This window comes from Bombina bombina, chromosome 6 (assembly GCF_027579735.1).
Source record: "Bombina bombina isolate aBomBom1 chromosome 6, aBomBom1.pri, whole genome shotgun sequence".
In the NCBI taxonomy this organism is placed as follows: Eukaryota; Metazoa; Chordata; class Amphibia; order Anura; family Bombinatoridae; genus Bombina; species Bombina bombina.
In genome coordinates, this window is record NC_069504.1 from 1,152,593,532 (window position 1) to 1,152,605,901 (window position 12,370).

General features: G+C 39.1%; 1 protein-coding gene across 1 annotated transcript in view; it reads right to left on the reverse strand.

Annotated features, from left to right (window-relative positions):
• LOC128664933 (phosphatidylinositol 3-kinase C2 domain-containing subunit gamma) overlaps positions 1-12,370 on the reverse strand; it is a 491,959-nt gene that overhangs the window by 14,599 nt on the left and 464,990 nt on the right. Inside the window, exon 11 of the mRNA XM_053719726.1 lies at positions 2,042-2,171. Coding sequence (XP_053575701.1) covers positions 2,042-2,171 — 130 coding nt within the window. The remainder of the gene's footprint in view (positions 1-2,041; positions 2,172-12,370) is intronic.

Sequence of the window (12,370 nt, forward strand, 5' to 3'; positions counted from 1 at the left end):
TCATTCAGTAAACTCTAGTGTATTTAGTGATTTATGGTTCCTGTAATCCCTGTGTGCCTTGTGCCAACAGGTGAGCTCCTGCACTACTTATTCACTAAGCTCTAGTGTATTTAGTTACTTATGGTTCCTGTAATCCATGTGTGCATTTGTTCTGACAGGTGAGCTCCTGCACTACTTATTCACTAAGCTCTAGTGTATTTAGTTACTTATGGTTCCTGTAATCCATGTGTGCCTTTGTTCTGACAGGTGAGCTCCTGCACTACTTATTCACTAAACTCTAGTGTATTTAGTTACTTATGGTTCCTGTAATCTCTGTGTGCTTTTGTTCTGACAGGTGAGTTCCTGCACTACTTATTCAGTAAGCTCTAGTGTATTTAGTTACTTATGGTTCCTGTAATCCCTGTGTGCCTTTGGTCTGACAGGTGAGCTCCTGCACTACTTATTCAGTAAATTCTAGTGTATTTAGTTACTTATGGTTCCTGTAATCCCTGTGTGCCTTTGTTCTGACAGGTGAGCTCCTGCACTACTTATTCACTAAGATCTAGTGTATTTAGTTACTTATGGTTCCTGTAATCCCTGTGTGTCTTTGTTCTGACAGGTGAGCTCCTGCACTACTCATTCAGTAAACTCTAGTGTATTTAGTGATTTATGGTTCCTGTAATCCCTGTGTGCCTTGTGCTGACAGGTGAGTTCCTGCACTACTTATTCACTAAGCTCTAGTGTATTTAGTTACTTATGGTTCCTGTAATCCCTGTGTACCTTTGTTCTGACAGGTGAGCTCCTGCACTCATTCACTAACCTCTAGTGTATTTAGTGACTTATTTTTTGTGTAATCCCTGTGTGCTTTGTTCTGACAGTTGAGCTCCTGCACTCCTTATTCACTAAGCTCTAGTGTATTTAGTTACTTATGGTTCCTGTAATCCCTGTGTGCCTTTGTTCTGACAGGTGAGCTCCTGCACTACTCATTCAGTAAACTCTAGTGTATTTAGTGATTTATGGTTCCTGTAATCCCTGTGTGCCTTGTGCCAACAGGTGAGCTCCTGCACTACTTATTCACTAAGCTCTAGTGTATTTAGTTACTTATGGTTCCTGTAATCCCTGTGTGCCTTTGTTCTGACAGGTGAGCTCCTGCACTACGTATTCACTAAACTCTAGTGTATTTAGTTACTTATGGTTCCTGTAATCTCTGTGTGCTTTTGTTCTGACAGGTGAGTTCCTGCACTACTTATTCAGTAAGCTCTAGTGTATTTAGTTACTTATGGTTCATGTAATCCCTGTGTGCCTTTGGTCTGACAGGTGAGCTCCTGCACTACTTATTCAGTAAATTCTACTGTATTTAGTTACTTATGGTTCCTGTAATCCCTGTGTGCCTTTGTTCTGACAGGTGAGCTCCTGCACTACTTATTCACTAAACTGTAGTGTATTTAGTTACTTATGGTTCCTGTAATCCCTGTGTGCCTTTGTTCTGACAGGTGAGCTCCTGCACTACTTATTCACTAAACTGTAGTGTATTTAGTTACTTATGGTTCCTGTAATCCCTGTGTGCCTTTGTTCTGACAGGTGAGCTCCTGCACTCCTGATTCACTAATCTCTAGTGTATTTAGTTACTTATGGTTCCTGTAATCCCTGTGTGCTTTGTTCTGACAGGTGAGCTCCTGCACTCCTGATTCACTAATCTCTAGTGTATTTAGTTACTTATGGTTCCTGTAATTCTTGTGTGCTTTTGTTTTGACAGGTGAGCTCCTGCACTCATTCACTAAGCTCTAGTGTATTTAGTTACTTAACCAGTGTCACCCTGACTCACCTGCTAAGGCTTTTGTCACAGCCTCCTTGCCCAGCACTGAGTTTCTGCTAAGCTGCAAGTTTTTAGTTTTTATTGCTAACAAATTAGTCTGATTTATTGCTAACTAATTAGTCTGATAGAGTCTAGGAATTGCGCAATTCTATATTAGATAACAATGAGATGAGGAAGTCACAGACAATTAACGTCTGGCATTTCTGGTTAATAAAAAGATCATTTCTTCTCCCTGTATCATGGTACCTTGCTTTGTGCCGGTTGACAGACACCGGTAAGTGACAATTCTCAAGTCCAGTCCCTCCCGTAGCCAAATCCTGTCCATTTCCTGTATGATTTGTAGAACAAGCATGTCCTGCCGCAGGTCATCTCCTGCCTGAAGAACAGAGGGTCACCGGGTAAGTATCTCTGATTATATAAACACAACCAGACAAACATTACACATTTGGGGTTATGGTTTTCTCACCAGCTGGGGTTGGAATACTCTTTTATAACTAAGCAGAAGCTTAAGGCCAGTAGGCCAGTTGGCCGACCAATAATGTGTGTAATAAAATGGAAATTCTTGAAATATTTAAATAGCAGATGACAACCAGGGTTAACCAACACTGCACCAGTCACTTGTTTGGCACAGAAAGGGTTAACAGACCCTTTCCGCCTTAACCAATTTGACACAGTTTTGCCACTCCAAGCTTGTGACTTAGTTCAGTGGGTGCAAGGGTTAACAACACTCTCTACTCCCCTTTAATGCCACCCACACTAAACTATCTCTAAGCGGCCACAATTTAAGATTTATTATATGGGAAATTTTATGGAAACCCCAGGCTAACAAATCCCAGAATAAAATTTAGCAAAAACATAATCTAAAAAAACACAGTATAAATACTACCAGTCTCTTTCAGTAACATGGTTCAAATATTAGACAACTTAATAAAGGAATTTATACACAAGCAAACAGTTTTTAAAATAAAAAGGAGAAATAACAGAACCTAAGTTTTATACATTTTCTCTGATATCAAATTCCTTGACCAAACCGCCTTTCAGAGGGCCAGGGAAATATCCACCCCTCTCTTTTATGACATGTTCTGAGTCTTTGCCTGAAATTAAATAACATCTTATAACTTCTGTTTTACATATTCAGCGCATACACCCATATAAGCAATTTCCCTATGACATCATGAGAATCTGTTTGATACCAAATATGACATTGTTGTCATCATATCATCATCTAGTGTCATATATGTGGTAAAAGCCTGTCTCAAGTTGTACTAGTGTCTTCTGATTGACCTCATATAGCTCTGGGTCGAGGCCGGGCACTGTTTTTTATCACTTCTCTGACATTTTTACTTACTTGATGCATCAGTGCTCTGTACATATGCAATAACGTTTGGTCAAGTAGAACAAATAAACTATTTATGACAGGAAGGCCTATCAGTTAAGGACAATACACATGGAGGCCTACTTATCAAGCCGTCAACCGCAAAAACGCTGGAATTCCGCAGCGTAATTGTGGAGACCTTGATTCCCCTTAGTTATCAAAGCCTACTGAACAGCAAAAGTTGAAACTTGTGACGTAACATACGATCCGCCAGTCTCAGTCTGACACAGATCAATGCTTACGTCACTACAGATGTTCCGAATGCAAATTTGGCACTATCTGACTACTTTTGCTAGTTAACAAATTCCTAACAGGTACGCTTGGCACTATTCCGGCCCAGCGTACCTGCTTTTCAATCCGCCGCCCTGGAAGCGGTGGATGCCAAAGGAATCAATGGGAGTCTGAAAGCAGCGAAAGCTCATGTTCGCTGCTGCCCGATATCCCATCGATTCCTATGGGAGAATAAAAGTTATGTTTACACCTAACACCCTAACATAAGCCCCGAGTCTAAACACACTATACTTATTAACCCATAATCTGCCGCCCGCCACCGCCGCCACCTTCATTATACTTATTAACCCCTAACCTGCCGCCCCCAACACCGCCGCCACCTACATAAAGTTATTAACCCCTATCCGCCGCTCCCGGAGCCCATATCAACTAAATACATGTATTAACCCCTAAACCGCCAGCCCCCCACATCGCCATAAACTAAATTAAACTATTAACCCCTAAACCTAACAACCCACTAACTTTATATTAAATATTAACTCATCCCTATCTAATAATAAATTAAAACTTATCTTTAGATTTAAATTAAACTATATTAAACTAATAATTAATCTACCCTAACAGTTATACTAAAACTACATTAAACTACATTAAACTAATAATTAATCTACCCTAACTGTTATACTAAAATTACATTAAACTATATTAAAGTGATGGTAAACTCATTTAATTGATAATCACATATTTACATTTGTATGGTTATAAGTTACTAAACCGCATTATCCGTTTTATATATTTATATGTATTTTATTGTAAATTTTAATAATTTTATTTAACCTTGTTGCTCTGCTTCTCTCCGCCTCGCTCCGCCCCTCTTATCTATCTCTAACACTATTATGTGCTTTGTCCTGTCTCCACCCTCTCCTCACGTCAGAATGTTCGCTCCCGATATTCTAATTTTTAACGCATGCGCATTGGTTTGCATGAGTATATCAAGTAAACATTGACTCGTGACATGCAATGTTTACTTTTTCATTGCGATCGCAACATTTCTGTGTATCGGGTGTGCGAGCGGTCTTACCCATTTAAAAAGGTTAATATTTCATAAGTCCTAACGGAGTGCCGTTTTGAAAATAACATAACACGAATGCGTCAAATAGAATGTGCACGCGCAAAATCTGCTGATTGGTTGTTACAATCGTAGGAATTGGTTGTTAGGGCGCATGCGCAAAAAATTGTATTGCAGGAAGCCTGTCTAGCGACAGGAAAGATCATTGGACACACAAAGGAAAAATGTATGTGACGTCACGGTGGGCTGGCGATTTTACGGAACCAGTATATTCTTTATTAGGAAATAGTAAGTAAATGGCTATATCATGTTTTAATGGAAATTTTGTGTGAAGATGTAATAAAAATCGACAATCTTGATTAAATATTATGCCTATACTGAGTTTACCATCCCTTTAAACTAATAATTAATCTACCCTAACTGGTATACTAAAATTACAATAAGCTACAAATTAAATGAACTATATTATATTGTTAAAAACCTAACCCTACTCAAATAATTTAATTCTACAATTAAAAATTACAAAGTTACAAAAAACTAGCAACTAAGTTACAAAAAATAACAAACACTGTTACAAAAAAAATAAACACTAAGTTACACAAAATAAAAAATAAATTATCATAGATTTAAACTAATTACACCTAATATAAGAGCCCTATGAAAATAAAAAAGCAACCCCCAAAATAAAAAAATCCTAACCTACAATAAACTACAAATAGCCCTTAAAAGGGCCTTTTGCGGGGCATTGCCCCAAAGAAATCAGCTCTTTTACCTATAAATAAAAATACAAACAACCCCCCCAACAGTAAAACCCACCACCCACACAACCAACCCCCCAAATAAAAACCTAACGAAAAAAAATAAGCTCCCCATGGCTCTGAAAAGGGCATTTGGATGGGCATTGCCCTTAAAAACATAATTTATGTAAGAATTTACCTGATAAATTCAATTCTTTCATATTGGCAAGAGTCCATAAGCTAGTGACGTATGGGATATACAATCCTACCAGGAGGGGCACAGTTTCCCAAACCTCAAAATGCCTATAAATACACCCCCTCACCACACCCACAATTCAGTTTAACGAATAGCCAAGCAGTGGGGTGATAAAGAAAGGAGTAGAAAGCATCAACAAAGAAATTTGGAAATAATTGTGCTTTATACAAAAAATCATAACCACCATAAAAAGGGTGGGCCTCATGGACTCTTGCCAATATGAAAGAAATTAATTTATCAGGTAAGTTCTTACATAAATTATGTTTTCTTTCATGTAATTGGCAAGAGTCCATGAGTTAGTGACATATGGGATAGCAATACCCAAGATGTGGAACTCCACGCAAGAGTCACTAGAGAGGGAGGGATAAAAATAAAAACAGCCATTTTCCGCTGAAAAAATTAATCCACAATCCAAAAATATAAGTTTATTCTCATAAATGAAAGAAAAAAACTTAAATCAAAAGCAGAAGAATCAAACTAAAACAGCTGCCTGAAGAACTTTTCTACCAAAAACTGCTTCCGAAGAGGCAAATACATCAAAACGGTAGAATTTAGTAAATAAATGCAAAGAGGACCAAGTTGCCGCTTTGCAAATCTGATCAACTGAAGCTTCATTCTTAAAGGCCCACAAAGTGGAGACTGATCTAGTAGAATGAGCTATAATTCTCTGAGGCGGGGGCCTGACCCGACTCCAAATAAGCTTGATGAATCAAAAGTTTCTACCAAGAAGCCAAGGAAATAGCAGAAGCCTTCTGACCTTTCCTAGGACCAGAAAATAAAACAAATAGACTGGAAGTCTTCCTGAAATCTTTAGTAGCTTCCACATAATATTTCAAAGCTCTTACCACATCCAAAGAATGTAAGGATCTTTCCAAAGGATTCTTAGGATTAGGACACAAGGAAGGGACCACAATTTCTCTACTAATATTGTTAGAATTCACAACCTTAGGTAAAAATTGAAAAGAAGTCAGCAAAACTGCCTTATCCTGATGAAAAATCAGAAAAGGAGACTCACAAGAAAGAGCAGATAGCTCAGAAACTCTTCTAGCAGAAGAGATGGCCAAAAGGAACAACACTTTCCAAGAAAGTAGTTTAATGTCCAAAGAATGCATAGCCTCAAATGGAGGAGCCTGTAAAGCCTTCAGAACCAAATTAAGACTCCAAGGAGGAGAAATTGATTTAATGACAGGCTTAATATAAACTAAAGCCTGTACAAAACAGTGAATATCAGGAAGTATAGCAATCTTTCTGTGAAATAAAACAGAAAGAACAGAGATTTGTCCCTTCAAGGAACTTGCAGACAAACCTTTATCCAAACCATCCTGAAGAAACTGTAAAATTCTAGGAATTCTAAAAGAATGCCAAGAGAATTTATGAGAACACCATGAAATGTAAATCTTCCAAACTCTATAATAAATCTTTCTAGAGCTTGTAATCACTGAGTCAGAGAAACCTCTATGACTTAGTACTAAGCGTTCAATTTCCATACCTTCAAATTTAATGATTTGAGATCCTGATGGAAAAACTGACCTTGAGACAGTAGGTCCGGCCTTAACGGAAGTGGCCAAGGTTGGCAACTGGACATCCGAACAAGATCCGCATACCAAAACCTGTGTGGCCATGCTGGAGCCACCAGCAACACAAACGATTGTTCCATGATGATTTTGGAGATCACTCTTGGAGGAGAACTAGAGGCGGGAAAGCAGGATGATAACACCAAGGAAATGTCAGCGCATCCACTGCTTCCGCCTGAACATCCCTGGACCTGGACAGGTATCTGGAAAGGTTCTTGTTTAGATTAGAGGCCATGAGATCTATCTCTGGAAGAGCCCACATCAGAACAATCTGAGAAAACACATCTGGATGGAGAGACAACTTCCCTGGATGTAAAGTCTGATGGCTGAGATAATCCGACTCCCAATTGTCTACACCTGGGATATGCACCGCAGAGATTAGACAGGAGCTGGATTCCGCCCAAGCAAGTATCCTTGATACTTCTTTCATAGCTTGGGGACTGTGAGTCCCACCCTGATGATTGACATATGCCACAGTTGTGATATTGTCTGTCTGAAAACAAATGAACGGTTCTCTCTTTAACAGAGGCCAAAACTGAAGAGCTCTGAGAATTGCACGGAGTTCTAAAATATTTATTGGTAATCTCGCCTCTTGAGATTTCCAAACCCCTTGTGCTGTCAGAGATCCCCAAACAGCTCCCCAACCTGAAAGACTCGCATCTGTTGTGATCACAGTCCAGGTTGGCCGAACAAAAGAAGCCCCTTGAACTAAACGATGGTGATCTATCCACCATGTCAGAGAGTGCTGTACATTGGGATTTAAGGATATAAATTATGATATCTTTGTATAATCCCTGCACCATTGGTTCAGCATACAAAGCTGTAGAGGTCTCATGTGAAAACGAGCAAAGGGGATCGCGTCCGATGCTGCAGTCATGAGACCTAAAACTTCCATGCACATAGCCACTGAAGGGAATGACTGAGACTGAAGGTGCCGGCAGGCTGCAACCAATTTTAAACGTCTCTTGTCTGTTAGAGACAGAGTCATGGACACTGAATCTATTTGGAAGCCTAAAAAGGTGACCCTTTTCTGAGGAATCAATAAACTTTTTGGTAAACTGTTCCTCCAACCATGTTTCGGAAGAAACAACACTAGTTGATTTGTGTGAGATTCTGCAGAATGTAAAGACTGAGCTAGTACCAAGATATCGTCCAAATAAGGAAACACTGCAATACCCTGTTCTCTGATTACAGAGAGTAGGGCACCTAGAATTTTTGAAAAGATTCTTGGAGCTGTTGCTAGGCCAAATGGAAGAGCAACAAATTGGTAATGCTTGTCTAGAAATGAGAATCTCAGAAACTGATAAAGTTCTGGATGAATCGGAATATGAAGTGAAGGTATGTATCCTGCAAGTCTATTGTGGACATTTAGGCCTAGATTTAGAGTTGGGCAGTAGCCGTCAAAACCAGCGTTAGAGGCTCCTAACGCTGGTTTTTACCGCCCTCTGGTATTTGGAGCCAGTCATTAAAGGGTCTAACGCTCACTTTCCAGCCGCGACTTTTTCATACCGCAGATCCCCTTACGTCAATTGCGTATCCTATCTTTTCAATGGGATCTTTCTAATGCCGGTATTTTGAGTCGTGGCTGAAGTGAGCGTTAGAACAAAATTCCAGCCGCAGAAAAAAGTCAGTAGTTAAGAGCTTTCTGGGCTAACGCCGGTTTATAAAGCTCTTAACTACTGTGCTCTAAAGTACACTAACACCCATAAACTACCTATGTACCCCTAAACCGAGGTCCCCCCACATCGCCGCCACTCTATTAAAAATGTTTAACCCCTAATCTGCCGACCGCACGCCGCTGCCACCTACGTTATCCCTATGAACCCCTAATCTGCTGCCCCTAACACCGCCGACCCCTATATTATATTTATTAACCCCTAATCTGCCCCCCTCACCGTCGCCTCCACCTACCTACACTTATTAACCCCTAATCTGCCGAGCAGACCGCACCGCTACTATAATAAAGTTATTAACCCCTAATCCGCCTCACTCCCGCCTCAATAACACTATAATAAATAGTATTAACCCCTAATCTGCCCTCCCTAACATCGCCGACACCTAACTTCAAGTATTAACCCCTAATCTGCCGATCGGAGCTCACAGCTACTCTAATAAATTTTTTAACCCCTAAAGCTAATTCTAACCCTAACCCTAATACCCCCCTAAGTTAAATATAATTTTATTCTAACGAAATAAATTAACTCTTATTAAATAAATTATTCCTATTTAAAGCTAAATACTTACCTGTAAAATAAACCCTAATATAGCTACAATATAAATTATAATTATATTGTAGCTATTTTAGGATTTATATTTATTTTACAGGCAACTTAGTATTTATTTTAAGCAGGTACAATGGCTATTAAATAGTTAATAACTATTTAATAGTTACCTAGTTAAAATAATTACAAAATTACCTGTAAAATAAATCCTAACCTAAGTTACAATTAAACCTAACACTACACTATCAATAAATAAATTAAATAAACTACCTACAATTATCTACATTTAAACCTAACACTACACTATCAATAAATAAATTAAATACAATTCCTACAAATAAATACAATTAAATAAACTAACTAAAGTACAAAAAATAAAAAAGAACTAAGTTACAAAAAATAAAAAAAATATTTACAAACATTAGAAAAAAATTAACACAATTTTAAACTAATTACACCTACTCTAAGCCCCCTAATAAAATAACAAAGACCCCCAAAATAAAAAAATGCCCTACCCTATTCTAAATTACAAAAGTTCAAAGCTCTTTTACCTTACCAGCCCTTAAAAGGGCCCTTTGCGGGGCATGCCCCAAAGAATTCAGCTCTTTTGCCTGTAAAAAAAACCATACAATACCTCCCCAACATTACAACCCACCACCCACATACCCCTAATCTAACCCAAACCCCCCTTAGATAAACCTAACACTAAGCCCCTGAAGATCTTCCTACCTTGTCTTCACCATGCCAGGTATCACCGATCGTTCCAGGCTCCGAAATCTTCATCCAAGCCCAAGCGGGGGCTAGACATCCATCATCTGGCTGAAGTCTTCTATCAAGCGACGGCTGAAGAAGTCCCGAAGAGGCTCCAAAGTCTTCATCCTATCCGGGAAGAAGAGTAGATCCGGACCGGCAACCATCTTCTTCCAAGCGGCATCTTCTATCTTCATCCGATGAGGACCGGCTCCATCTTGAAGACCTCCACTGCGGACCCATCTTCTTCTTCCGACGACTTCCCGACGAATGACGGTTCCTTTAAGGGACGTCATCCAAGATGGCGTCCCTCGAATTCCGATTGGCTGATAGGATTCTATCAGCCAATCGGAATTAAGGTAGGAAAATTCTGATTGGCTGATGGAATCAGCCAATCAGAATCAAGTTCAATCTGATTCGTTGATCCGATCAGCCAATCAGATTGAGCTCGCATTCTATTGACTGATCGGAACAGCCAATAGAATGCGAGCTCAATTTGATTGGCTGATTGAATCAGCCAATCGGATTGAACTTGATTCTGATTGGCTGATTCCATCAGCCAATCAGAATTTTCCTACCTTAATTCCGATTGGCTGATAGAATCCTATCAGCCAATCGGAATTCGAGGGACACCATCTTGGATGACGTCCCTTAAAGGAACCGTCATTCGTCGGGAAGTCGTCGGAAGAAGAAGATGGGTCCGTGGTGGAGGTCTTCAAGATGGAGCCGGTCCTCATCGGATGAAGATAGAAGATGCCGCTTGGAAGAAGATGGTTGCCGGTCCAGATCTACTCTTCTTCCCGGATAGGATGAAGACTTTGGAGCCTTTTCGGGACTTCTTCAGCCGTCGCTTGATAGAAGACTTCAGCCGGATGATGGATGTCTAGCCCCCGCTTGGGCTTGGATGAAGATTTCGGAGCCTGGAACGATCGGTGATACCTGGCATGGTGAAGACAAGGTAGGAAGATCTTCAGGGGCTTAGTGTTAGGTTTATTTAAGGGGGGTTTGGGTTAGATTAGGGGTATGTGGGTGGTGGGTTGTAATGTTGGGGGGGTTATTGTATGTTTTTTTTTTTACAGGCAAAAGTGCTGAATTCTTTGGGGCATGCCCTGCAAAGGGCCCTTTTAAGGGCTGGTAAGGTAAAAGAGCTTTGAACTTTTGTAATTTAGAATAGGGTAGGGCATTTTTTTATTTTGGGGGTCTTTGTTATTTTATTAGGGGGCTTAGAGTAGGTTTAATTAGTTTAAAATTGTTGTAATTTTTTTCTAATGTTTGTAAATATTTTTTTATTTTTTGTAACTTAGTTCTTTTTTATTTTTTGTACTTTAGTTAGTTAATTTAATTGTATTTATTTGTAGGAATTGTATTTAATTTATTTATTGATAGTGTAGTGTTAGGTTTAATTGTAACTTAGGTTAGGATTTATTTTACAGGTCATTTTGTAATTATTTTAACTAGGTAGCTATTAAATAGTTATTAACTATTTAATAGCTATTGTACCTGGTTAAAATAAATACAAAGTTGCCTGTAAAATAAATATTAATCCTAAAATAGCTACAATATAATTCTAATTTATATTGTAGCTATATTAGGGTTTATTTTACAGGTAAGTATTTAGATTTAAAAAGGAATAATTTATTTAATAAGAGTTAATTTATTTCGTTAGATAAAAATTATATTGAACTTAGGGGGGTGTTAGTGTTAGGGTTAGACTTAGCTTTAGGGGTTAATACATTTATTATAGTAGCGGTGAGCTCCGATCGGCAGGGGTTAATTATTGTAGGCTGGCGGCGATGTTGTGGGGGGCAGATTAGGGGTTAATAAATATAATATAGGGGTCGGCGGTGTTAGGGGCAGCAGATTAGGGGTACTTAACTATAATGTAGGTGAACTCTAAATACCAGCGGTATTTAAAAGGTGCGGGAGAAAAAAAGCATGCGTAGCTAACGCACCCCTTTGGCCGCCAAACTCTAAATCTAGCCGATAATGTCCTCGCTGAACAAAAGGCAGAATAGTCCTTATAGTCACTATCTTGAAAGTTGGTACTCTTACATAACGATTTAAAATTTTTAAAACATTGTTCCTGAAAAGGAACTGGCATGATTACCCCTGAAGACTCCAGGTCTGAAACACACTTCAGGAAAGCCTGAACTTTTACTGGATTTGCTGGGATACGTGAGAGAAAAAATCTTCTCACAGGAGGTCTTACTCTGAATCCTATTCGATATCCTTGAGAGACAATGCTCTGAATCCATTGATTTTGGACAGAATTTATCCAAATATCCTTGAAAAACCTTAATCTGCCCCCTACCAGCTGAGCTGGAATGAAGGCCGCTTCTTCATGCTCACTGGAAATGAATA